At 36.9% G+C, this 27,551-nt stretch overlaps 5 protein-coding genes across 5 annotated transcripts; all 5 read left to right on the forward strand.

Moving 5' to 3' along the window:
* Positions 1 to 4,927: 4,927 nt before the first annotated feature.
* GCK72_001599 (uncharacterized protein) lies at positions 4,928 to 8,348 on the forward strand (the record flags this gene model as incomplete). The annotated part of the gene is made up of 13 exons (XM_003115036.2): positions 4,928 to 4,972; positions 5,017 to 5,144; positions 5,244 to 5,366; positions 5,413 to 5,527; positions 5,577 to 5,685; positions 5,742 to 5,943; positions 6,019 to 6,743; positions 6,788 to 7,151; positions 7,199 to 7,514; positions 7,560 to 7,950; positions 7,995 to 8,091; positions 8,140 to 8,287; positions 8,331 to 8,348. 13 exons carry the CDS (start codon positions 4,928 to 4,930, stop codon positions 8,346 to 8,348), a joined length of 2,781 nt encoding a protein of 926 aa, XP_003115084.2.
* Positions 8,349 to 8,814: 466 nt separating this feature from the next.
* On the forward strand, positions 8,815 to 10,479 carry GCK72_001600 (uncharacterized protein; the record flags this gene model as incomplete). Its single annotated transcript, XM_003115136.2, has 6 exons — positions 8,815 to 9,018; positions 9,072 to 9,518; positions 9,565 to 9,872; positions 9,915 to 10,033; positions 10,086 to 10,279; positions 10,336 to 10,479. The coding sequence occupies 6 exons, from the start codon at positions 8,815 to 8,817 to the stop codon at positions 10,477 to 10,479; spliced, it is 1,416 nt and encodes a 471-aa protein (XP_003115184.2).
* A 575-nt stretch (positions 10,480 to 11,054) lies between these two features.
* On the forward strand, positions 11,055 to 12,614 carry GCK72_001601 (uncharacterized protein; the record flags this gene model as incomplete). Its single annotated transcript, XM_053723045.1, has 6 exons — positions 11,055 to 11,076; positions 11,127 to 11,218; positions 11,268 to 11,421; positions 11,637 to 11,989; positions 12,080 to 12,383; positions 12,487 to 12,614. 6 exons carry the CDS (start codon positions 11,055 to 11,057, stop codon positions 12,612 to 12,614), a joined length of 1,053 nt encoding a protein of 350 aa, XP_053591690.1.
* An 8,032-nt stretch (positions 12,615 to 20,646) lies between these two features.
* Positions 20,647 to 22,215, forward strand: GCK72_001602 (uncharacterized protein; the record flags this gene model as incomplete). Its single annotated transcript, XM_003115077.2, has 7 exons — positions 20,647 to 20,687; positions 20,763 to 20,941; positions 21,185 to 21,283; positions 21,367 to 21,695; positions 21,794 to 21,886; positions 21,968 to 22,043; positions 22,124 to 22,215. The coding sequence occupies 7 exons, from the start codon at positions 20,647 to 20,649 to the stop codon at positions 22,213 to 22,215; spliced, it is 909 nt and encodes a 302-aa protein (XP_003115125.2).
* Positions 22,216 to 23,396: 1,181 nt separating this feature from the next.
* GCK72_001603 (uncharacterized protein) lies at positions 23,397 to 24,666 on the forward strand (the record flags this gene model as incomplete). The annotated part of the gene is made up of 6 exons (XM_003114993.2): positions 23,397 to 23,452; positions 23,507 to 23,617; positions 23,699 to 23,788; positions 23,831 to 24,153; positions 24,228 to 24,484; positions 24,538 to 24,666. The coding sequence occupies 6 exons, from the start codon at positions 23,397 to 23,399 to the stop codon at positions 24,664 to 24,666; spliced, it is 966 nt and encodes a 321-aa protein (XP_003115041.2).
* Between the last annotated feature and the right edge of the window lie 2,885 nt (positions 24,667 to 27,551).

The raw sequence follows: 27,551 nt of genomic DNA on the forward strand, positions 1-27,551 counted from the left end.
TATTCAATGAATATTATTCATCTAATTGGCATAATGAACATCAAAGTCCTTCTTTTATAAATTTAAAAAAATGCTTCCCCGTAAGATAATCTTCAATTTAACATAACACCACTTCACTCAATTTCAATTCCATCTTCTAATAGATTCCATCACTCCTTCTTCTCCTAAATTGTAACATATTCAAATCAGAAGAAATACTTTCAAAACAGTTGGAGATGGATTTGAAATGAAAAGAGAAGTAGCTTCTTTCTATAATAGTTTTTGACGGAATGAGATGAGACTAGAGGAGAGAAATAGTTTTCCGAGAGAGAATTTGTATATATGGATAATATATACATCTATATGGATGATTTAATCTTTCTCGCCGCATCCGTTCTTCTTCCACTTTAAAGAAAAACGCATGAAATCATTCGTTCTCTCTTTCTTTTCTCTCTCTCTCTCCCTCTAGAGAGAATCGGATTGTATGTGGGTTTGAGTGTACTAATGTATTTTTTGAGCCAGGTAGTGTGCCTTTCAGTATACTTGTGAACGGAGTTTCCAATTTCATCCTCATGATTCCTGACGTCTACACTTTTATGTTGAAATAAACATTTGTTTTCAAACCTTCTCTTTCATCAGTTTGAATATAAATTCCATCATCAACGAAACTTTGTTTATTTATTTCAAATTTTCACATATTTCGTACCTCAGATCTTGAACATACTTCAGAATACGTGGGCGTGTTTATACGACTCGAGTGGTGGAGTATTAGGGGAAATCAAGCCAACATTTCTTTTTTTTCAGTAAGAACTATAATACTTTCCAAGTAGTCTGTTTTTTCTCTCCGTTCCTTTTCATAAACGACCATAGTCTTCCAAAAAAGGAACTACTGGTCTCCAGTGGCTGCTGCTTCATAACTGTATACGAGAGAAGGATAGCTTCTGCTTCCATTATATTCCAACCAACCCAGTCATACCATTTTCTATAGACCCCTTCTCCTCTTCTCCCCCTAGTCTTATTCAATTTGATCTGTTATATACTGAACAAACATTTCCTACTTGTGGCAGCCAGCCGCCCCTACACTACTGGTGATTTTTTGTTTTTTTTTGCCTTTTTCGTCCGAGAAACGAACAGGTGTCTAGGTTTCTTAGAGATTGATCAGAAATCTGTTAGGCGAATACATAAAGCTTCTTATCGAGTTTGAAAGTTTCCAGATGTTGAGTATTATTGGCAATTATTCAATTTTTCCCAAAAACGGTTGGCACGCTGGATGTGATTTTCTGTTAACTCCTTGATTTCGTGATTTTAAATTTCAAACAGTCAGTTATCTTTTTGTGAATATTTTTGTTTCCATCCCACCCTATGTGCTCACTTGATGCGAAAACACTCTCGTCCACTTCTCTCATCGAAAACCGAAAAATGATCAAGTGGTCATTTTCTCGGCGGCATTTCAATTGTTGTCAATTGTGTTTTTCTTTTTCTTTCTGCTTTTTCTTTTTTAAATTTTTGTATATTAATCAGATGGGTGTTTGCAATTTGTCGATTGCGTGTACTTTCCCATTCCACATCTGCTAAACTAGAGTTAATAAGACTGATGACCATGCACGTGATAGGTTTCATTCAGATAAGTTCGATCAGGGCGGATCGAATTGAACTATCGGAAGTAAAGTATAATACCTTATTTCTCTAGAGTCTCTGACCAACATATGACTCCCATTCTTTCTCCGTCTATCTGTCTGTCTCCTCAATATATTGCAACTCACACCTCAATCAAATCGAGAGCTCCCGAGAAGAGCCAACAGTTCTCCTTTCTATTCCCAAAACAGGGTAAAAGAGAAAGAGCAATTGAGAAAAGAGCTCTTTTTTCTGTGCTCTCCGGGCGATTCCGGGCGATACACACACAACCGTATAACCTGAACCTCTTTTCACTTGTGCTTGTGTGCATGAGCAATAGAGACTATTCAATCGAGAATTGGGGAGAATTCAATGATTCTGTGGAGTGCCGATTGTCCATGACTCATATTAAGCTTTCTTTCTGGATTCGTCATTTCGTCTTCCTCAATTTTTGGATTTTTACACTAACTTTGTGAGGAATAAAGCTGTTTTGAATTATTTTCGTGAATTGAAATTCGCAGAAAAATAATTATTTCTGTAGGTCAATCGCAGGAATAAAAAATATTTCAGACGATTCTGTGTTCACCGTTGAAACCTGTCACAATTCGTTCTGTCTGAAATTTCAATGATGATTCCTAGTAATTCGTTCGTACTTTTTCTCCCAACACAAATCCAATTTCTCTCATAACAAGAACACCTCAAACTCCGCAAATCAAATAACTTTCTCCTCTTTCCTACTTTCTACGAATGCTTATAACCATTTATGATATTTGTGTTTGACACCATCTCAGCCATTCTGTTTCTCTCTTAGTCTCTCTTGATTCGAATACTATTTCATCTCGTCTTCTCTATCCAAACACAGGTCAACTCTAGTCAGCAGCCCTTTCCCTCAAAACGATACCCATAAACTCTTGAGTCACGTCCCACTCTTCTCAACGACTTTTATATGTATAAATAGTATTTCTTTTCTAGTAAAAAAGGTTTTCGTGTGATCAGTTTTGATTGATATTGCAGCTACAAGATGGAATTTTGTTTTGTTTTCAGTTTCAAAACAATTGAGACGTTGCGAAAAGTGACGTTTTCGTTCGAGTTTATCTTGCACATTCGATCGTTTTCTGACTCTTAGAAAAGTAGTTTGTGGCTCTCCGTGTTTTTGATTAGCTGATTCATAGTTTTCTTGATTGTTTCCTAATTCAATATCGGTATATAGATTCGTGATTCTTGATGAGAGCTTCTCACTTTATTCTTATTTACCTAGAGACAGACAAGTTTCAGATCATATTATTATGCATGATCTTTTTTTCAAATGACAGTGTAAGTAACTGGTTGAGACTACCTTTTTCGGTAGTTTCCAACTTGAGTTTTCCTACTGTAGATCTCAAAACCGATCCGTATTTCAGTTCTCTCTTTCTGAGAGGGGTTTGTACTATCCGTCCAGTAAGAGTCCACTCAAATTGTAAAATAAAAGATACTATGCGAAATGAATCGAGAAGTGAGTGTTGTGGTTTGAGTCTAGTCATTCACATCCGTTTAGTCATCACCTTCTCTCCTCGATTTCTCTCGGAAAACACAAAAAACACCACACTTCTTCGCCTCATTTCCCTCATCTTGTCCTTTTCGCTTTTGATCCTTGCCTCCCTCCTCAAAACTATTCGACCATCCGACTTTTGACATCGTTTCATTTCATTCACTTATTTTCCCGCAAGCGAATCTTGTTGTTGTTGTGGTTAACACTTCGAAGACGACGTGAAAATTCGGAAATTTGGGTTCAAAATCGAAATTCAGAATCCTAAATTCAAATCCGAAATCAGGTTTCATTTGCCCTTATCAAACTGTTCCTCCCGTACATAAGTCCCCACAAATAACAACAACAACCCCAGTTGATGTCTCTGCGTCTCCTCAATCCGTGTGCTCTCTCATCACCTATATCTGATCCTGAAATCATTCGGAGAGGGTTCGACGTCTCGGCCCGATATGAATTGTTTCACTTTCTCTCCCCCCGTCGCTTCTTGCGCAACTTTGAATTGCCACTCCCCATCGTCCCATCTCGAATGTGTTTTACGTTTATACATTTAGAAGAAGGAGAAGAGATGAAGCTTCTACTTCTTCTCAAAGCTACTTATTATTCTTGTCTCAAGGATTCTTGAACTGGGTACTTTGTTCATTGATACATCTCTCTCATTTCTAGAAACTTCTAAGTTTCAAGAACATTCATTCCCTCCAATTTCGATTACAATCTATTCACAGCGTTTTTTTCCAGTCTCATTGTCCTTCTGTGTGGTCCTAGTTTCTGAATATCACCAGTCTGTTGAGCAAAGTTTGATTATCGAAACCCCTTTATATATGTCTGTCTGTGTGCCTGTCTATTAGTCTAGATGTCCGAAAATCACCCTAGATTTGCAGATGTCTGTTATTTTCCTCTGCAGACTTTTTGTTTTCGAACTTTTCATTATTTACTTTTTTCAAGCAACCCATTGTTCTACCTAGTGCTGAATTCCACCAAAAACAAAAAATCCGTTTCCTCGAATTACTGCTTTCAGATTGTTTTTTTGTTCTGTACCCATCAAAAACTTTCTGTTTCAAATGTTTGGTGGTATGTCTTTACAGATTTTTCCCGCTCAAGAATTGTTTCATTTCAGACCCGTTGCTTTTTTAAATTTGTCCCTTTTTACAACATTTTATGTACAAAACTTATTTTTACGTGAGGAAATCAAAGAGTGAGAACAAAAGCCTGTCAATTTTTCTACATCTTCTTTAATTTTAAAAAGTTCTGTAAGAGTCAGTTTTGATAGGAAACAGTTCTGAAAAAAAGGTAGTTCAGAAAAGATGTATTGCTAAAATTTTGGTGTTTCCCATCCTCCCAAACCATTTCGATATTGATCCGATTATATCAGAAAAGTCAACATTTAATTGAAAACATTTGAAAAACTAAACTCAATCTGAATATTAGAAACGAAATTCCCCCGATTTCCCCTTCTTCTTTTTTCGCGCAAAACCACAAAACCCTTTTTATTCGAATCCAGAGAATGACCTTGGTTTCTTATTCCTTCCTTTTTCTCTTTTTTCTTTCCTCCTCTTACATTTGCATATTAGTCACAAAACCGTCTCTACCTGACTAATTGCCCCTCTCGCATCACCATCACTAAGCCTCTCTTCCCACCGCTTAAGCTGTATTTTTGCCTCATTTTGTCCTCTTCAGAATAGTAGTGGCCGACGTCTTCTTAATTGTCTTCTGAATTTGAATTTGAATTCTTTCAAATACTTTTTATAGTTCTTCTCACCTGAATTCTGAAGTTTAACGAATACATATGGCTGCTGTAAACGGTGAATCATCATGATAAGTAGTAATTCGTCATCGACAAGTCTCAACGTGGAAACGGTTAGTTTGTCATGGTGAAACCATTGAAGTTTCCTCTTTTCCAGGATTATCCCACGAATGGAAAAAAGCCGTTAAAAGAGGGATCTGTCCAATTAACTTCCTTGTCAACACTTCTCTCCCATCATCGATATTTCTTCTTGTATCATGAAACATTGATAATTTCAAAGCAAAAGTGAGTTTTTTGTTGCAGATTTGTTGACAAAAAACCGGCGAATTAATGCCACAACATTAAAATATGACTTCAAATTCCCATAATTGACATTTCTTTCAGGGGAGCGTGTTCCTACAAATTGAAAGAAAAACTCCGTCTGGAAAAAGTTTGGGTTGCATCTTCGAATACCGCTGATTCATTTCTGATCGGTTGGCCGTTCACTAATTATTTGGTGCATTTCAGGTAAATTATCATACTTGAAAATTACTATAAATCCATCTATTTTCAGAAATACTGAAGAGAAAGACGAGTGGTTTGAACTGCTTTCATGTTGTGTTCAACAATGTCTTCGTCCACTTTTCACCACCATTTCTATGGATATCAATGTTCGAGGAAGAAAACAGGTTTCTTTGATTTTTAGAAGAGTTTCAAATTTATTCTGTGTTGTTTCAGACGATTCGTCGACGAGTTGACAATGGTAAAAAGTCGGGTGAAATCGTGGTTGACACTGCTGGAGACCTTGGTCTACCTCACACTTCTTATCAGCTGACGTTGTCTGTTGGTGAGTTTGAATATCTAAAATTAATCAGAGATATATCTATGTATTTCCATTTGCAGGTGATAATTCGCATAGACAACTCCAAGGACCTGAAAACGTGTATGTGGCCATAATGAGTGAAATCGAAAGACAAGGAACACGACTTTCTGAGAGTCAGAAACAATCACTTGACACGTGTCCAATTGCCAATTGTCGACTGATTCTCTCAACTATCAAATCGGCTTCTGGTCCTTCTGCAAAACAAATTGTTAATAGTATTAAGTGAGTTCATGATGACAGACAAATATAGAAAACGTGGATACTATAAAGAAGGCTTTCGAATTAAATTTGTTTCAGAAAGAAAGTGTTGACTCGAACCGATTCCCGTTCAATCTTTGGCAAGGAACTGAACGGTCCAACTCCTCCTCAACCCATCATGACAATAGTGGATCATCTCAGAATGGACGGTTTTGATGCAGAAGGAATCTTCCGAAAATCTCCAAAACAAAGCACTTTCAAAGAATTAAAAAGTGAATTGGACAAAGGAGTTGTCCCGGATTTCCATAAATACAACACACATGTTCTTGCATCAATCCTGAAAGAATATTTGAGAAGTATTCCTGGAAAAATACTTCTATCCGGAAACTACGAACTATGGATGAGAGAAATTTCTGATGAATCCGTGTTTGAGAGAAAAATAACTTCCTGTCGAGCACTTCTTTCTCATCTTCCAACATCTCACAGTATTTTATTGGCCAACGTTCTGAAATTATTGAACAAAATTTCAAATTCGCCCACATCAAAAATGAATGCATCGTCTCTTTCGGTCTGCCTTGCACCCAGTTTTTTGGAAAGTCCGGATCCGATGGAAGGTGGAAAAAAGATCCCTCCGCTCGTAGAGTTTCTGATTTCGAATGCTGCTCAAGTGATGCCTGGATTCTCTACTGATAATGTATTTGCTATAATGAGTTCCCCAATGATTGATCATAATTCCAATATGATCTGCTCTCCTGCACCCAGTTCATCACATTCAGATGACGGCGGAAGTTCTCAGAAAACTCCGATAATCGAGGAGTTGAATGGTTTGTTTATGACGTTTCACGCAGTTTTAACTTATTAGATTCAGAGGCCGACGACGCTACCTCTCAGTCTTCTCTTGCCGAGTCTGACCTGCCTGACGAGCCACGTGGAAACTCTGTTCATCTGGAGACCATTTCAGAAATTTCCGAGCCTCCAATTCACGACGAACGCCTTCTATTTTCGTCTTCTGAATCTGAATATGAAGAAGATGATGAAGACGAATTAAGGAGCTATCGACCACAACGATCCACGTCTTCCACCTCTACGTCTTCTTGTTTTGTGAGGACTTCATTCGTATCAGAAACATTGAAGACGTCATCAGATGACGTGGATAAGGGATTGAATAAGGAAACTCCAAGATCCCCCTGTTTGAAAAGAATACATTTCCAGAGAACAGAGGCACAACATAGGTGAGAGCAATTCATAAACCTCTTTTTCTCTACTTTTAATACTTCAGAAACAAAGAAGGAACCGTAAAACTCGATTTCGAAGCTATGAAATTCCATCATCACCAACGTCCAAGTGTTCGAAAGAGTTCTCTGGAAGAAGTCGCTCGAAAGAATTCCGCAGAATTCCTATCGTACCATCACAGCCGAGAACCGAGTGATGCTGTTACCCCAACTCCTCCAAAAAGTATGAATGCAGGGACACCGATAAGGAAAGAATCAAGAGAAGAAGCCACTCAGACGGCGGATTGTGGACTGCCAAACATTTCAGCGTCGGACTCCAGATTCCCAGCATTCAAGAGTAGTAGTGTAGCAATGTTGACGGAGGTGATACTCACAGATATAATTTTCCAACGTTTTGATAAGTTTCAGACATATAAATCACCATCATCATCATCTTCGTCGTCATCTTCTTCATCCACGTCATCTTCTTCAACAATTCCATCGGATCCCCACCCACGGCCATATTTCCTAAAAGATGAATACAATCAACCTTCCTCCAAACCGACAGTTCAAGTGGCTCCATTTTCACAGGAACCCAGTCTAAAAACTATAAATGATCGTTTGAATGCTCTCCGTCAAAATTCAATTATTTTGGCATCTTCTAACGAGACGACGGTACCTCCGGAGCCATCGATGTCGACGTCATCTCGATTCAGAAGTGACGTGACAAAGAGTTTGACAAATAGTCCGATAATGCCGAGAAGTTACGGTGGATCAATTATGCAAAAGGATCGAGAAGAGCATTGTTTTGTGCCTGATGGTGAGTGTGAGAATGCGCATCAGATGAATATCTTAATATTTCAGATTTCTACAAAGCCCCTGTCAAAAAACCAGAGCTCCAAAGATCATCATCTCAACGAGGTCTGACAAATAACAACAACAATAACAAACAAATTCTTGCGTGAGTACAGTACTATAACATTTCACACATACAGTTATCCCATTTCAGTTCCCGCCCATCTTCTGTCAAAACAGCTCGTCGTTTTGCAAATGGAGGCATTGAAGCCTGCGTCGGAATGGATCCTTTGGAGATAAATTGGAGTGTTTCTCAACTGAAAACTCTGTTTCAAGACACGAAAGCTCCTGCTATAGATACAGTATATAATATGACATAGTCTCCACTATCTTTTTCTATTGTAGAAGCCACGCCCCCTTTAGACCACATATCTTTCACTCTCAAAAACTTCCAGACAAAATCATTCCAGTTCTTTCATTTCTCCCTTTTCTTCCGACTTTTCCAGTATTATTTTCTCCTGATGGTGCTCCTTTTTTTTTTCAAAAAATACATCGAGTTTTTAATTGTTGAAGTTTGAATTACAGATAGATATAGAAAAAAATCTAGATGTCTGCCCACGCAGAAACACCAAAAAATGTGAACTGAAGATCCGGATACATCAGAAATAGTCTGAAAAGTAACAGAGATAAACTTAAAATAACTGAAAATCATTATCTTTGTTATCAACGTTTTCGTTTCCACGTGATCTTAGTTTCTTTCCCCAAAACTTGAAAATCTCATACCCAGCCCTTCAATCTTTCCTCAACATTTCAACTTCTTCCGACCTCCAACCATTCTCTTCTCATTCCACCCTTCGATTTATCGGCGATCAGTTCCTATCGTTCCTAAATGAAAAACTCGGGAAGCAAAGAATCAGGATCGAACTGTGAGTGGAATAAATCGACGGGTCAAGCTAGAAAAAAGGGAAAAGGAACACAAAGACAAACGAAACGAAGACCGAAAGGACAGAAGACAGCTGAAAATGAGAAAGAGAAACCGAAAGGAAAAAAGATCAAATCCTCTTCAACTACCATTTCGACGGATACTAATAAGGTAATAATAATAAGAAAGGTATAGATAAAGAAGACGAAACTATTATCTTTCAGTCTAGTGACAAGAATCACAGTAAAGGAAGTCCAGATAAAGATTACAACGATGAAACATCGAATGTGTCGACTAATGCAAAATCATCTGATTTGTCAAAAGAAGATACTCGCAGTCCAAATCTGATAACTTGCCAGGAAATGAAACCGAAATCTAAACCGAAATCAAGAAGGATTTCGATAGAAGAAGAAGATGAGGCGAAGGAAAAGAAAGAAAAAGAGAAAAGAACGGAAAGAACTGTAGATCAAACAGCAGCTGAAAAAACAGAAAAGGAGAAAAGAACGGAAAGAACTATAGATCAAACAGCCGCTGAAAAGACAGAAAAAGAGAAAGAGGAGGTTACGGAAAAGGAAGAGAAAAAATTCAATATGCATCTGGCACAATTGTTTTTCAAGAGGATGATGGACGCACAGAGAACACGGAAAACTGGAAATCAGAAACGGGATCAGGTAAGGTATTTCAGAATACTTGACATTATCAATCGCAATATACCAGAATCTGGAAGTAATGCCTGATAGAGGTTGGATTTCCAAACCCAACAAAGTGGCTCGGAAAGGGCCCCGCCTACCCCGTAAACCACGCCCACTTGACACGACAATATTCAAACCGAGTGGAGAACCAGTATGGATGGAGTTTGAACTTCAAGAAGAGGTTCTTTCGACCAACGGAGTGAAGACAAAAACTCCACAATTACAAGAAGCATTGGAGGACTCTGATTTGGAACTGGATGATGGAAAACAATGGGTACCAATGTTTGAAGAATATTCGAATGGACGTTTTGATGATGGAAAATTTCAATTTAGGTAGAGTTGGATTTAGTATTGTCAATAGAAAAAATGTTTCAGCCCTGACGAACTCAATCCTTTCGGAACTTTCAAAGAACTTGAGAAACGATCTGAGCGATTTTCTCGTCCGGTTTCGATAAAATACTACACAATGAAAAATCTTATATTTATGAGTAAATGTACAGTAATCTGTTGAATTCTCTGCAACTACTCACCCCTCATAAATTTCAGCAGCCATTGAGCGATCCTCACGATTATTAGGCCCTCTCGATCAAACCCCCATAGAAGAACTCCGTCGAAAAGAGGCAGATAGTCATTTTCAAAAACCGTCGAAAGAAGAAGAAGAAGAAAAAGAAAAAGAGAAAACTTGTGTGGTAACATCAATTTCATTCAACACGGAGAGTACTTTCAGTATTAGTTATGATGTAAGTTTCAGCTTTCTTCCGTTGATTCCCCATTTATATATTTTTTTCCATTTAAGAGGCGTCGTCCGATCCTTTCGATTCAAAAATTCCGTAAAAAGTATCAAGAGAGGCTTCGTCGATCAATTGATAAGAAGGAATCACGTGAAGGAAAATCAAAAGAAGGAGCATCTAGGGAAGGGAAATCTAGAGAGAATACATAGAGAAAGGAGAAGAATGATAATCAGCAGCTGATGATTGTATAATTGAGAGAACTCATGAATCTTCTGTAATACTTGGCATAACAAATAACTCGAATAAATTAATTCTCTGTCTCTTTTGCTGATATTCGATGTATCCCGTTCCCCTAATACATCAGTAATTCGAAGGTTTTATTTTCGAGAGTACAATTTCATCTCGTACTTTATTCGTTGTCACGACAACCAGAGCTTAAAGAAATTTTAAATTTTCTGTTTCTCTTCTTCTTCGAGTTCAATTTTACGAGTTGCTATCAAATCCTCTGCTTTTCATTTGATTTGAAGGATAGCAATAATTAATTCGATTGCTTTTACGATTACTACATTCGTCTTCCAATCGAATACTCAGAAACACTTTGTGGTGTTTCTCAAATTTTCAGCTCTCTTAGCAGTGCAATTTAGAGCTCAAAAGTGTTGGAGGAGCTACTTAAAAGTGGGTGGAGTCTTCAAGTTGCAACGCGGGCACGCGATTTTTGCAACAAGGGGCGCAGTTCGCCACATTCAGTTAATATCCGCGTTTTTCTCTCATTAAGTGGATTTAAATGGATACAACGAGTACTTCAGGTTAGTTTTCACGAAAATAACTTTTTTTGAAACCTAAAATATTTTTTCAGTAGCAGAAATGACGCCTGAGCAGACAATCCGAGAGTATTTACAGAAAAACCCAATCAAACTCTCGCCATGGGAAATCAAACGATATTTTTCAGTAAGTCATTTGAAATAACATTCGTGAATTGATGTTCAAACGATTTTAGAACGAAGCAAACGTTTCAGAGGAATACTTGGAGTGTTCCCTTGAAAAGTTGAAAGAAGTTTCTCCGGAATTTGAAGAAAATCACGAAGAATTGATTAAAGAGCTGGAGAAAAATGTGTTGCTCGTTGTGCCGATGATTAAAAAAATACCAATCAGTAAGTGAAAGCTTTGAAAATTGATTCCATGAGGAAAACAGTTCAGAAAACTCGTAAAACCGAGAAAGAAAATAAGATATTCTTAGAATAACGTCTAAAACTCCGAATGCTTTTCAAGCCTGCATTTAAAAACCGTTTATAAAATTTTGTGTTTTTTCTTTTAGCGAAAATTCTAGTAAATTGAAGTAAGAAATGAACAGGATGACCATTTTCAGCAACTCTACTCCAAGTCATCAGTGAAAGTGTATCGAATATTCAGATTTTCCCATTTCTTCCCGATTTTCCAAAACCTCCAGCTACCAAACTTCTCGATCACATCTTCCCGGACAACAGTCTGAGTTCTGAAGAAAAAATAACAGAATACGAACAGATAGCCAAAAACACGACACGTATTCTGGAGTATTTGATTTCATGGAGGGATCACGTAGCAAAATATGTTGATGGACTGGAGAGCTTTTTGGAAGAATATGATGCGGAGTTAACTGAAGAACAGAAGGAAAGGATCGGTCAGATGATTATGAAATCTAAGAAGACTATCCCACAAATCAACAATAAGATTGAACAAAAGGTGATTTTTGCTCTAAATAATACTATTTTTCTTGGCTGTGCTAACTATTCTAGAAAGAAGTAGAATTCTAACAACATTTCCCTATTTCAGAAAAGAGATAGTGCTGAAGAGCTTCGTGAATTCGAACAATTCTACCGTGTTGTATCCCAAGAGCCGAAGTACTCATCAATGAATCCAAGTGTTGCGCGTAGTCAAATACAGATAGTTTTTGATGAATCAGATCATTCCCTTCGACGAATTGTGGCTAGAATGGGGGAAGAAATCGAAGAGAATGGAGAAGGTGTGGAAGAAAAGTTCATTAAAGAAGAGGAGATTGATGAAGAAGAAGAAAAAACTGAAATGACGAGAAAGCGATCGGCAGATGAAAAGAAAAAGACTGCTAATGGAAAGTCAAGTGAGTTTAATCTGAAGTTTGAAAATTAGGTCACACAGACGTACGGTTCAAAACAAATTCATTTTTCCCAAGTACCCAACTAAAAATTTCCAGTCGATTTCAGACGGAAGTCGCGCGTCGACCTCGCCAGCAATCGAAACCTATCCAGCAACGAAGAAGTCGAGAGTGGAAACATGCAGCCAACGTCACCAAAAAGGCGGAAAAGTGTCCGTTTCGGTTGCTGAAATCTAGTTTCCATTAAGTTGCTTTATTTTGTTTCTAATATCTAACTGTTATTCAATTTTTATTTTATTTTTTTAGTTAGAGAAAGTGAACTCTCCCCAAAAACTATTTCCATATTTCGAGTGTACGGGCACCATTTTCCACAGAATCTCAGAAAATCTTGTCATCATTTTTTACCCGATTCCCCGCCTTTCAAAAATTTGAACATTTTGAAACTTGCCTCCCATTTTTTTTATCTCACCCAGTTAATCATAATATCTTATATTCCAACTCGATGAACATTGCTCCTGTTGTTATTTGTGTTTTTGTTGAAATTTTAGAGAACAGTGCATCAGTTGATGAATCTTCTACAAATCTCTGTGGTTTCAAAGCCTCACCCAGAGGGAAATGCAATAGAACGAGGATGGTTTATTCTTCAACAGTGAACCGAAACTGTAAGTGGAGATGTTCTGAATGTGGAGTTCATTACTATTCTACAACGGTCGAACTTCTTTTCGTTATTTCTAGTCCTTCCGTTTTTCAACAGACTTCCATTTCCTGAAAACGAAAGCAATCCGAAGAAGTGGAGGAAATGGGAGAAAAGGAAGAAGAAACTCATCTCATTAGGTGGTTCCTTCGTCTTCTTTTTCTTTTTTCTCATTTTCGAATTCTCTAACTTCTCTGTGTCTATCTATCTCTAATCTATCTTCATTTGCACCTTAACACACATCTTCTAGACCTTTCTTTTTTATTCAGCAAAATGAGCTTTCTTTTCTTAGTTATTTGTGATCATTGGTTGATCGGGAGACTCATTTCCATAATGAAACGGCTCTAAATTTCGTTTGAAATTGAGAAAAAATTTTTAATTTTCTTAATTTTCTGGAAACAATAAAATTTCAGATTTGATTATGAGATAGATGATGACTATGAGATGTTTAGAATTGGGATATACTTTATTAAACGAAGATTCACTTGTTTTTTTTTTCGTATTTTCTCGATTCTCAACACAGACATTCACTTCGCCAATAACTTAGATTCCCTTTCTTGATAAAAGCCAATAAATGTTATTTTGCTCGAAAAAAAACCTGAAGATCTCATCAATGATTACTCTTAGTTACCGCCTCTTCAAGATTTCTTTAAAACCAAAAAATGTGAGAAAATTCTATTTAAAAACAAAAAAAAAGACTAAAAATACCCGGGATTTTCATAAATTTTTAATCCAAAAAAGAAAAAAAAAGGATTTTTCTTATAAAATAAACATGAATTGAATATGAATTGCCAGATTTTAAAATATAAAACATAATTTTTATTTTTTTGTTGGATGTGTTTAATAGAACATGTCATCAGTTACTGGTTGCTACACTCGTAATCTCTGATGCTTCTCCAAACTTCCCTAAAATTAAAATAAAAGATATAATTCCATTGTATTTTTCCCCATTTGAAAGTGATTTTCGTAGTTGTTCAGACTCTCTTTTTGTAGTTTTTGTAGTTTCGCTGCTATAATTTCTCGGATGAGAAATCTCGATTCATCCAACTCTAATGATAATAAAATTCAGTGTAGTCTAATGTATTATATCTTTTGGAATGTTTTATCAGTAATTGGAGTGTTTCGAACTCTTCTTCTTATTCAAGCACCAGACCTTCAGTCTTTGGAACTTAGTTGATATCCATTAAGATCAAAAAAGGTTTCTTCGATACAAAAAGTCTCCAGAAATTCCTATTAAAAATTTATAGAGTTCATGTAGAACACAACTCAAATCCTCAATCAGATGAATGTTTGATGAAAAAATGCCATTCTCATTCACGTCTGAATTAGCTCAATCCAATGTTCCGTTGATTTTTCACTGCCCACGTTTCCTGTTTTATTTACTCAAAACTTGAGGGAAAAACGTCATTCCGACGTTCAGAACGAATGTATCATATTGACAGATACATTGACTCTGTTTGAACTATTCAGAAAAAAAGAAGAAAAGTCACAAACTTTTGTGTCGCATCTTCATTATCAGGTACAGTTTTTTTAAACTCATTTTTCGAGATTCTTCCTCGAAATTTACTATATTTGGACCCCCGAAATCATTCACTGAAATAGAAATAAGCACAAACATTCCGAGAAAACAAAAAAGACAATCAACCCGTATCCATCCAATATATCAATTTCGTTTCAGGGGTCTCATCCTCATTCGCTCGTCTGTTTCCAATTTCTTCCCTCATTTTCTTTTTTTTTCGTCTTCAGAAGAGCTGACTTATTTTGTTGTGTTGCTCATGCTCGATGAGTTCCCGTTCCGTTTCCCTTTTTGAACATTCTTCCCTTGTTTTTGGATGTCCGGATGTCCGAAGATTCCCCAAACTTCTCAAATTCTGTTCCAATTCCTCCTCTTCCTTCTTATTAAAAATGAAATCTGATGTAGATGTTTCCGGCTCAAAAATCTTGAAAAAGTGTTTCTCACTATGCCTAACTAATTTAGAATGTGCAAGTCGGAATGAATTAGTCTTTCTCTTTTCATTCCTCCCTCTTGGACTCAAATATCTCCTCAGAGCAAATTGGGTTGCTATTGGTGACGAAAAGGGGTCAGAGTACATGGATCCGGTCTCAGAACACGCATTCACTCGTATTCTGTGCACTATTTAGAAAATGTACAAGTCTGCACTTTCTGGTTTTCCAAATTGGTTGCTGGTTTCATTGTGCAAAAATGATTTTCTTCGTAATTAATTCCAACTTCTCTTAGCTTTACCGTTGATCTACATATAAGTCTATCATCATTCGTGCCAAGAACGTAGACAACATATATAATAGATGAACAGATAAGTTGAGGATTCGAGTCAGGAAATCCTTTTCTGCCTTCTTATATTCAATAGAAAGTTTCATCAAAGTATTCTGGAGATTATTACATCATCATGTTCTTCTTCTTCTTCTTCTATTCTTGGATATTCTAATCTCAACGAGCTAATATTCACATTGAGCATCATGCTTTCGATCTATTAGGGCATTGCCCTATTCAAGTGTTTCTCTCGAATTGTCGCATTTTCAATCTTGATCTCTAAAACGTCTGAAGGAAGAAGGGAAAGTGCAATGAATTGTCAGAAAATAAGAAACTGCACTTTGAACGCCAGATGCAAATCCTCATAATATAAATTTTAGCCAGTGTTGGAAGTTATAAAAAGCAGAAATTGTGACTGGACAGGTGGTTTTTGGTCTCTTTGAAATCAAGAGAAACTCAGAAACAGAATCTAAGAAATCAACTTTCGATGTATTATGAGAGAAGCCAGAATAAGGAAAAATGTAAGATCATGATATCTTCTGAAATCAAAAGAGTTCTTGACTTTGAAGCAACACAAATAGTTTTTTACCACCTAATTTTGCGTCCTCCAGAATCGGCCCATCAAATATTTATTTATCTTTTTGAATCCACTTCGGTTGTATCAGTGGCTCCTTGCCCTTCATATCGAATTAAAATAAAATAAATAAATAAATAAATAACACTTGAAGAAGAAATCCGACCGGTCTCTTTCCATTTCCCGTTACAAAAAACCCATAAAACTGACATTTGTAACTTGTATCTCTTCTTTTTTCCCTTTTCACGTAGTCCTGACTACCTTTGTTATTTTTGGACAAAAAAGCAACGAAACACATACTTTTCTATGCCGATTGTCATGATTTGCATATTCTTTTTTCCCACAATATACCCCATGACTACCCTGACTTTTTTCATCATAGTATTATATGGCAACATTTGTATGTTTTCAATTCAATGTTCTCTTCGAATCTCGAACAACTTTTAATCGGATTGAATATTCCAATTGAATATGGAAAATTTGATGTTGTGAAAGGGAGAGAGAGAGGGAAACAGATGATCATAAAACTGTTTTTGATCAACATGAAAATTAGAATTTTGCATTTTGTAGAAACTTTCTGCAACGTCGGAAATGATTCCTACTGTAGGCTCGCTATAGTCTACCACTCGCTGACAGTATAGCCATTCAGAAGCATCGGAATATGGTTCAAGTGTACCCGAAATCGAGGATTCCTTTGCTCTCTGGGACTCTGATTTTCATATTTTCTCTTATTTCTTCTCTACTTTTTCTCAGTGATTTCTTCCGACCAACTGTTTTCTTTTTCTTCTCACCCCATCTCAGAGACAAAGAAAAAGAGTCTTTCATCTCCTCCCCCTTTTTCTTTTTGATCAAGATTTCCTGGTCCAAGTCGTTTCTCTTTTCATATCGAAACCACCCCACCGCCACATGTTCAATGTGTTCTCGTATTGCTCTACACTTCAAATTAGAAATCTAGGATTTCTTTAACAGATCCCACTTTGTTGCACTCTTATCAGATGCTTGTGATAGTTGGCTACATTTGAAGACTAGTTGGAAAAATTAATCAAATCTCACACCTGCTATTCTTTTCCAAAAGTTAGAATATCCTAATCAAATCTTTGTAGACTACTAAAACCACTAGAGACCTCTCCAATTCTCGAATGTTCTTTGCTGCTATGTTTGCTCTTTTCTGACAAATCACTTGTAAAAATGAGACTAGTGTCACATGATTTTCCCGGATTCTTACGGCCGTGTTTGAGGGGCGGATCCGTTTTTGTCATGGAGACAACATAAGCAAGAGGATTGTTATCTGTTTCTTTGTGCACATAGCCAACTAGAAAAGGGGCGGAGTCAAAAAGTCAATGATGAATTATCCTAGAAATAAATCTTTGATTAAAGTTATATGCTAGACCTCCAATATCTCCGCCGCTTCGAAATAGTCATCAGTTTCTTTTTTCTCATTCCAATCACATTAACTAACTAATCAGTAAGATCATTCCAAACAACAAACAAAACATTTTTGTGATAGAATGGTCAACTACACATCGTAGTGGAGCGGAGAGCAGTTCCCATTCTCTCTCTGCCAGAGACTTTTTATTATTTGTCTCATCTGTGTTATATTATTTTTCTCATAGTCATCTCCCATCATTTCATCTCGTAAGTCACCAGTTTTTACTACTCATTTCATTATTTTGGGATCAATGATCATACAAAACAGTTGGTTTTCAAGTTGCTTCCCTCAAAAAAACTGATCATTTTGCATGTTTTTTAACAATTTTGACACACTTCTCCTGAAGTCACGCCCAATTTTCTCTCAGGCTCCGCCTACTTTCACGGCGCTTATCGCATTTTAATAGGCTGATGATGACGGTGTACTTTGAGACACTGAGTGTGAGAAAAAACGACCTCCTGTTTTTAACAACTTTAAGTGGTAAGCTCAGTAATTTTAGTTTTTTAAGTTAACTTGTGTAAATCAGAATCTTTTTTTCATTGAAATGTGTCGTTTGCCGTTTTAAAACGCCGAAGGAAAATACAAAACTTTGCTCGTAAATTGACATCGAAGACGCAATGATTACTTTTATCAGCTGGGTCCCGACGGGAAGACAGTAATTTCTCTTTTTGTCTTGAAGTCTTTGTTAGCCTTGGTTTTACTGTTTTCTGCTTTTTAAATTGTTATGATTCATTGAAAAACTAAATTTTTGAAAAATTTCTCAAAAATTTTTTTGCATCTGGACACGCCTCACGCTGATTCTCGATCGTCCTATGGTTTTTGGTTTATCAACTTTTTCGTATATTGTCTCTTTCTCATCGACGAATCTGCGCGGAAGACGGATCTCTTTTTTTTGACAATAAATATTTTTTGGCATTCAGCCAATATGTCCTTTTCTCTCGATATCTTCTATTTGTCGTGTAAAATCCGTTGATAAATCGCGGCATTTATCAATTTCCACTGGACTAGCTGTTTCCAATACAAATATTTCTTCCCTCTCAGAATCCGTATAGTACTTATTCAAGAAAATAATCATTTTTGAGTTTTTCCGGCAAGCTGCACGCACTTACCTTTTGATCGGTCACTCCCCTCATCTGTCGATCGAAAATATTTAATTTTCTCATTTTCGACTGACTTATGACTTTGAATTGATTGAAGCGTTACTCTCTTCAGAAATGTTCAGCTGTTTCTTTGAAATTTTCGAAGTTTAATCATCCATTTTTAATCTAACTCAGATTTTATACGAATTTGCAACATTTACTGCTGACTTATATTTTAAGACGTGTCATTTTAGAAAATTGAAATGAGCAGGATGATGACATGACACATTCATTTTCATCTCAATAAGATACCTTGTTTATTTTCGTGTTTTTATGAGGGGGTCTTGTCATGTCTAGGAGGAGGAAGAGGAGGACAAACAGGTGCCACTTTGTAACAAAAAATATGAGATGGCGAAAATATTAAAACTAATAAAAAGAAGAAGAGGAACTAACAATACTTTTCAAAAGTCAGCTACTACTGTAAGATTGAGTTTACTAAAAAGTCTGCCTGGCATGATTTTTCACTGAAATTTGAAAGGATTCTGTTTTTGAGGTCCTATACCATGCTGTAAATTGATCAATCCTTTTACCATGAGTTGATCTGTAAAGATATCAGAACATCAACACTTCGAACATTACAGTAGAGTTAAATTATTGACGAACGTGATTTTTCGAAAGTGTTTCCACTTTTCCTTCTTTAAAATACAATTTCACGAAATTAATTTACGAATTAGTTCAACTAATCGCATCGAAAAAATTGAAATTTCGCTGAAATGGTTTATAGATGTTCTCTGTTCTTGCTCTCACTTCTATTTATTTTGTTTATCAGTAATTGAAAGTTCAGGAATGGAATCTAGAGGAGACAAGTTGAAAACTATTATTCTTACATATCGTTTTGATTTCAGTGAACATTATAAATTTCCTGAATGAAATACACTTCAAATAATAAATTTTTCAACGTTTATAAGTCGTAACTGAAACTATTGAAAACCCGAAAATTTGGAAATTCCGTGATAGTTTGCATATTTTCTCTCCAGTTTTCTCTCCCGTTTAATCGTATTCTTTACCCCTCGGAAACCCAGGGCAAAACGAACTGATTTTATCAATTTATTATATCAATCATCATCATTTTTCGCCTCTTCTTCTCCCATTTTTGTATACAATAGAGTCAGAAAAGTGAGAGATTACAGCATTGAAAGAGACGCAGAGAGCACTGATAATCGTTTTTGGAAAAGAAAAATCGGCGAAATATTGCCACAGAGAGGCAGTTTCTTGTATAGGGTAGCACAACTCTTTACACGTATTCTCTAGTTTGACCCGTTTCTGGGGTCGGAATTGGCTTCTGTAGTCTGAAACTGAACGATGATTCTCGCTCTCCTGATTTATTATAGTTACTGTTTAATTCTCAATTTGCATTGAGTTCTTTGCCAGCACTGTCTCAATTTTTCGGATCCACTATTCTACTTATTTCCTGCAACTTTGCAAACAAATTTCCAGTATTTCAAAATGACTGCTTCTACAGAATTTTTGCATCATAAAACCACCACAAACCCATTCAATTCTTCTTTCTAGTCCTCCATAATGTCAATCTAAGATTTCTTGAATTTTACTTTCGCTTTTATTTCCGATGTTTCTCTTGGAAAATGTCAATTTTTTAAAAGTTTCCCTTTGATAACACATTCTCTTCTTTGAACATTCGTCTGATTTTTCGCGGTTAAGTTCTGTAGCATCAGTTATATCCGATAAGCTCTGATAAAAATTGAAATACATATACTTCTCCAATATTTTTCTCAAAAATGATTATATTCAACACTTTATCTCAAAATAAGTTGTCCCAAGAAATCTGTTTTCTGAAAAATAATACTATTCCCCTGAAAAGAGGAAATGCGTCACGGAAAAGACATTATTGGGGACAAACGATGCCAATTATTCTGTCATTCTCTCACCCCTTTTAGCTCGAAGAAAACGAGATTTTCTCATATACTTTGATTGTCAGAATAATCGGGGAATAAATGAAGACCTTTCTGTTGCTTCTAAGATGTTCAATACAAATGTTCGATCATCATATTTTCTAATGTTCCGTGTCCTTTTTCCCCGATTAACTGTATCAAGCTTGGATTCTTCTCAGGGTCATTTTTCCAGAAAAATGACAGCCAGTTCGGCGGCAACATCAGCCTCCAGCTCATCTTCAACATCTACAACAACAATTACTACAACAATGATGCCTGACGAGAGTGAATGCCTCAAGAAAGAAGAGGAAAGGTAATGATAATGTTTTAAACTAATTGTTACAGATATTCGGACCTCGTTTCTCATATAAAATATCAAAAATTACAGATTTAAATCTCCGGATCCAGCCCCAACATTGGATGAAGAAGTAGACATCGCAACACTTCCCTCGATGCTTGAAGACGATCCAAATGGGAATGTTGTCGAGTGTGATTTGGGTTTTAAAGGACCTCGATGGGGCCCACAACATGCTGGTGCGATGAAATTAGCATCAATGTATAGCAAAGGTCAGTTCTGTTTAATTTAATGAGAGTGCTCGACTTATCACACCATTTTCGGGTAGAAAGGTAAGAATAAATGCACTATCAGGCCATATGTCTTATAATGCTAGTGTCTGGAAAGGAAAAAGAGCAAAGAAGAACACAAGAGAATGAACTTTGAAAGTTGTGAATAGGTGGACCGGGAATTGTAATAATTAGAAAAAAACCTATCCAAGATGTATGAACGAATCGACACTATCGTTATTTCAGAAAAACGACTACAAGAAGAAGTTTCCCTGATCTTCGCCATCTTCTTCTTCATTACCGTATTTGTCAATTTACTCGTTAGTTGGGAAACGTCAATTTGGAGTGAGTTCTTGAAAGCGCTCATAGGATTCCCCCGCCCATAAATTTAATTTCACCTCCTACTAAACAACTCCATTGTTTTTCAGAGTCCGTGGTATTCTATGCAGTCCTCGGTGTGATGACTGCTGATTTCCTCTCTGGTCTTGTTCACTGGGGTGCTGATACATTCGGAAGTGTCGAAACGTGGTTCGGACGCTCATTTATTCGACCATTCCGTGAACATCACGTCGATCCAACTGCAATTACTCGACATGATTTTGTTGAAGTGAACGGAGATAATTTTATGCTTTGTATTGTACCACTTGGATTGATTTTATATCAACAACTAACTTATGAGAGAGCTGAATTGACTCAATGGGCATCGTTCCATTGGTATATTCTCTTGTTGGGAATCTATGTGGCATTGACTAATCAGGTAAGAGGAAGGCATAGGTTATATTTTCCCGGATATTTGATTGTGTGATTGTTTTCAGAACATTCATTCAAACGCCTCCCAATTTCTCTTTCTTACAGATTCACAAGTGGTCTCACACCTACTTCGGACTTTCGAAATGGGTCGTCTTCCTCCAAAAAGCTCACATTATTCTGCCAAGAAGTCACCACAAAGTGAGTTCATTCTTCTTTTTTCGAAAAAGTCAAGTCACACTTAGTCCGAGAGAAAACAAGTAAAATAAACATTAATTCTAGATTCACCACATCTCCCCGCACGCTTGTTACTACTGTATCACAACCGGATGGCTCAATTGGCCATTGGAATATATTGGTGAGTTTTGCACGAAAATATGAGATTCTAAACAAAACCAGAATATTGAAATAACCTGTCACAAAATTCTTCCATTTTAGGCTTCTGGCGTAAACTCGAATGGGTTGTGACGGCTGCCACAGGAATGCAACCACGCGAAGACGATCTGAAGTGGGCAACCAAATTGAACTAGGACACAGGGTCAAATTTTGTCCATATGAATTCAAATTATTTTCGCGCGAAACCGGAAGCTCAGTGAAGCGCGTTTGCACACAACTTGCAAGTTGCTAATTGAGTCGCCGATCAGCATAATGCGGCCTTTGTATAACGTGGGTACAGTAAGACGAACGATAGGGAGTCAAATTTTTCGAATGAAGCTAGCTTTTCTTCCATTTTTCTCGCTATTTTCGAGAAAACTTTGCACAAAAAAATATCGAATTCATATCGAAAAAGGAAAAAATATCGAAAAAGGAGAAAAATACAAATTTTTAATACACAAAAAAATTTTTTTTGGATGAATTTTTTGAATTTCGCGCTAATTTAACGCTAATTTTTTTGGAGCGCAGTTGCTTCATATGGGCATTCTATGACCCTGTGTAGGACACATATTACAATTAACCATTCTATGAACTACAGTATCCTCACTCAAATTTTATAACAACTAATACTAACCACCTTCCAATGATCTCTTCTTACCCCATTTCGTTTCCAAAATTTCCCCAATACCGCTAGTATCATCAATCCCATTTTCTCAATCAAATTATGTAACTTTTCTGTCTGACTGTCTGTCTTATTGTCTTACCACTTACAGCAACTTTCATTTTCATCTTTCTTGTAAATGTGATAACTCGATACTTTCGCTGTCTTATTTCTTCTGTCCAAATTTCTTTTTCCATGGATTTCTGTGTTCGCGTCTTTTTAAAAATTCCTTTTTTTTGCAATTTACAAATTCATCGAATAAAAAATATTTTTTTAATTCATAAAAGTAAGAGAAAAAGGGTTGAAAAAGGCGAGGCTCCAGGCAACTGGTTTTTAGGGCCGCCGAGTCTGCGGATTAACCAAATGGTCTGGATTTTTGCACATTGACTAAACTGATGGTCCTCTTCTACAAGGCCGCCTGAAGAAGCGAACATTTTCCATGGTTGGGAACTCCGATATGCACCACGCCCTTTCTGACAGCCTTTCTTCTTTCCGCCAATAAACCAATCATTTTTCCAAGGAGATTGAACGTTTAGATAGAATTCATTTCCGTATCCAGTTTTCCGGATGAAGATGTTTCTTGTGAAGATTCACTTTAACTTCTCTCTCGATTGTTTGGTCTCATAACTAGAAATGGTGTTTTCTTTATTTAAATTTCATAAGTTTGGATTTTTAATGCTTGTTTTATGCTCACTGTTGATTCTCATAGCCAGGACGATTCCTTGGATTTTGTGAGTTGATTAAATGTTTCATTCGTTGTGTCACTTCTTATTTGAATAATGCAGAAATCCGTCAGTTATTCTCACGAAAGAAAGAGTTCAAAAGGAAGTTCCAACAGTAAAACCTATCGGATTGATAGTATCTGAAAGCAATGAAAAAGATGAACAAGAATCGAGGTATGTGGACTTCCGTCTGTTTTGTCGATACGGATTCTCAGAGATTGACACTTGACAGTATGTCTCTATTCCATATTTCAGAATTACTACAGAAGGGTCATCGACATTGAAGACAATAATTGTCGTCACCCCGACCTACAAACGATTAACAAGAGTTGCTGATTTTACGAGGTAAACTCGTCAGACGTACACCAAGTAATCCCAGAATTTCAGATTGGCTAATACGTTATCTCATCTTTCAAATTTATATTGGATAGTGATTGAAGATGGACCAGAAACAGTTCCAGTCGTTCAAAAGATGTTAGAACGAACAAATCTAAACTTCACTTATATGGCTCATCCATCCCCTCCGAACTACCCAAATCGTGGATGGTATCAACGGACGATGGCATTGAAATACATCAGAGAAAACTACACAAATTTCATGAGATCCCAAAATGGGGTGGTTTATTTCGGAGATGATGATAACTCTTATGATCTCAGACTATTTGAGGAATATATTCGAAAAGTGAATAAGATTGGAATGTGGGGAGTTGGTATGTTATTCAGTAAGCATTTGTTCAGATCTTATGAGAAGATGACAGATATTGTTCGATCTCATTCTTTATAGGACACGTAGCCGGTAGTCTAGTAGAATCTCCACGAGTTTCCAACCAAAAAGTTGTTGGTTTTGATGCTGAATGGAGTCCGGATCGATACTTTGCGATTGATATGGCTGGGTTTGCTCTTGGTCTTCAATTGATTCTCGAGTCATGCGCAGTCTTCAGAAGTTCCTGTCCAAGTGGAACAGGAGCATTGGAATCATGTTTATTGACTGATTTGGGGTTGAATAGAGAAGATGTTGAACCATTTGGATTTGAGAAAGAGGTTCGGCATTTCGAAGAAATAGTTGTGTCAAATGCCTATTGATTCACTTTCAGAACGATCGAGAAGTGCTTGTTTGGCATACGAAAACATTGATTCCTGATATTTATGAATTCCGACCATCTGCGTGGAATTGGTTATTCCCGAAACCACCGAAGACTAATGGCTATTTTGTGGAGTATTGAAAACTCAGCTCTAGACAACTGAAATCTTCTGAAATTCTGAGAAAAAGAAAAGAAATATAAATATTTATACATTGAGAAATTGTTCGTTTCAGTAGAGATACGGTAGTATAGCTTCCAGGACTTTAACATTTCAAAACTGTCCCTTTTCACAGCTTTATTTCACAAAACTGCTCTCGCCGAGCAACACTTTTTCGACCATGTATCGCCCAAAACTTCATCTGGAAACGATCAAAACGTTCTGGAATGGGACTGTTTAGAAATGGAAAAGTTCTGGAAGGCTCACCACCAAGAATACAATAAAAATAATGATTGTGTACAATATTTGGAGTGGTTAGAAGAGATTTTTCATTTTATTTATTGAAGGAGAGCTTTGATTTTATGGGAAAAATGGAAATCACAAGGAGAACGAGAACGCGACGGAAGGGGTCTTTATGACTATTTTTGATCAGACTAGGGGGTTTTTGAGGGAGTAGGAAACTCGATTACTCTAGACTTCCTGCTTATTCGAGACGAGATTTTTTGAGTTTTTGAGAAAAAAGAAGCAATTTTGGGTTTGAGATCTTAGAAGAAATGAACTGAAGTGGATGTTTAGAATGGAGGAATTTGAAAATAAACTGCCAGCAGTTTTGACAAAAATGAATGAAAGTTTATAGTCAGAGAGGAAGAATCTCATTGGGAAGCATCTGGAATTGCCACTCGCATTTTGTATAAAAAGTTGAGAATCGATTCGTAGAGTTGGGCGGATTGACGGGACTCTAGGCCATCTGAGAGGCATTTGACTGAAAATAGCGATCAATATTTTTAAAATAAACTCTTCGATAGAAACTTACATTGCCTCTCCAACTCCATTCTCTCTCCATGAGTAGCTGGTTGTCTAGCAGCAATAATCTTCTTCACCGCCTTCTTTGGAACCTGATTTTTCGCCACGCGAGCATATAATTCGGATACTTCGGCCGTCAATTGACGATAAACATGACGACAATAAACACGGTGAGAAGCCATTAAAACTGAACGAACACACATTTCGAACTCCTCAATCAAAGATCTGTCGAATGGAACAGTCTGTCCATTTATCACCATTGTAGTCATTGGTCCGATGTGATAAGGGAAGAGTTGTGGGGCTTGTTGTTGATGTTGTTGAGCTTGTTGTTGTTGTTGAGATGCAGCATCTTCTGGAGTATTCAAACGAAGATTTGGAGCACTCTGCTGATGTTGAAGGAATCGAGTGTGGTGTGGAAGATGATGATGATGGGGAAGAGGAGGATGTCCAGCGAGGGGATTCATAACATGACCGTTGATGATTGTTGGCTTGAATTCGGGAACTTGCTGAAGGAAATGAGGATGAAATGGATAAACAAATTCAAAAATGGAGAATAGAGGATTTTTAAAATGTAAACAGAAGTCAGACTTAACTGATCTATACGAATAGAGATAACATAATGAAAATTGCACATGAGTGAGTTAGATGTGTAATCCCTAACTCCCATTTCCCTCTATTTGAGCCAAAAATCTAGTGATTAGAGAAAGAGAAAAGAGGAAAAAAGAAGTCAGAAGTCACTACATATATGTGAGCTGTGAGCTACTTGGAATCTATCACGAGCAACTCCAAAAACAAGACATTCTTCAGATCACACAGGGGAGAATATCAATTTTTGTTGTCGGCATTATATATTTTCAATGCAAAAACTACTTTATCGTTTCTGGGAAAGCGGACGTGCAGTATAACTACAATTGGAGGACAATTGGCTGAACGATACAAAGTACAAAATATAGAAAGAGATGTTTTTCCAACAAGATCAACTACCCCTAAACACAATGGAGGTAACAGTGCTCGAGCGATGTATATTTTTGTGGTTACTTACCCCTGGCGAGTGCATTGCTACTGGAGGAGAAGAGGTCACAGAATTCTGTTGTTGTAGCTGTGGATGAAGTGGTGAATTCATCTGAGGTGTCATGTATGGAGACATATTTGGAAATCCTTGAACCGGCGGCGAGTTTCTTTGTCCTTGATTATTTTGTGAATATTTTGAAAGTGGCGGAGAAGATTTCTGACTGGAAGAGTTAAATGAAGACGATCCAGGAGATCCCAAATCAGCAAATCCATTTGAAAGGCCTGACGGAGATGGTCCGAATGGGTTCTTTGGATTGAAGTTAGATGATCCAGACTCTCCAAGTATGTCATCCACGTCATCTGCAGTCATTTCCAATGCCAGTTCACTTTTACTGAAAACGGTATCTTATTGGAATGACTTCTGAATCTCGTGCTTACCGTTTTTTTAGTTTTTTATTTACTCCAGACGAAGGTGCAGTTTCTGAAAGTTCAGTCGGCTGATCCCCATCATCCGAAACTTCTTGTTTGACATCAAGTGAACTATTACTTCCACCAAAAAGTGTGGCTTCTAAACGTATCTCCTCAAATAGAGAGGAGATGATTGCATTCTTTTCGTTTTCTCTGAAAATGTGGACATTGAAATGGCTGTTTGAACTCTTCAAGAACTTCTGCACACTGGATGGTCACTAAAAACAACTAGAGCAACTAAAAATAATATTTCATCCTCAAACTCTCTACTTGTTTTATTTTACGTTATTGTGTACAGATCTTACTGTCACTCAAAATGTGATAGACCTTCGAAAGAGAGTCTGCATATACTTGGTTTCCATGACTCCTTTTAACATTATCATTAGCTGACATTCACCGCTACCCGTTATTTACTCAGTTCCTATCTAATTGCAGTATTCAGAAATAGGGAAAATGAAGGAGAAAAGTTTCAAAGCACATGTGAGAAATATGTACAGAAACTCACGCTTTATCCTCCTCACTCATCATTCTCGGCGCGCCTCCTGGATTGTGATGAGGCTGATTATGATGTTGTTGTTGCTGCTGT

This window comes from Caenorhabditis remanei, chromosome I (assembly GCF_010183535.1).
Source record: "Caenorhabditis remanei strain PX506 chromosome I, whole genome shotgun sequence".
Classification (NCBI taxonomy): domain Eukaryota; kingdom Metazoa; phylum Nematoda; class Chromadorea; order Rhabditida; family Rhabditidae; genus Caenorhabditis; species Caenorhabditis remanei.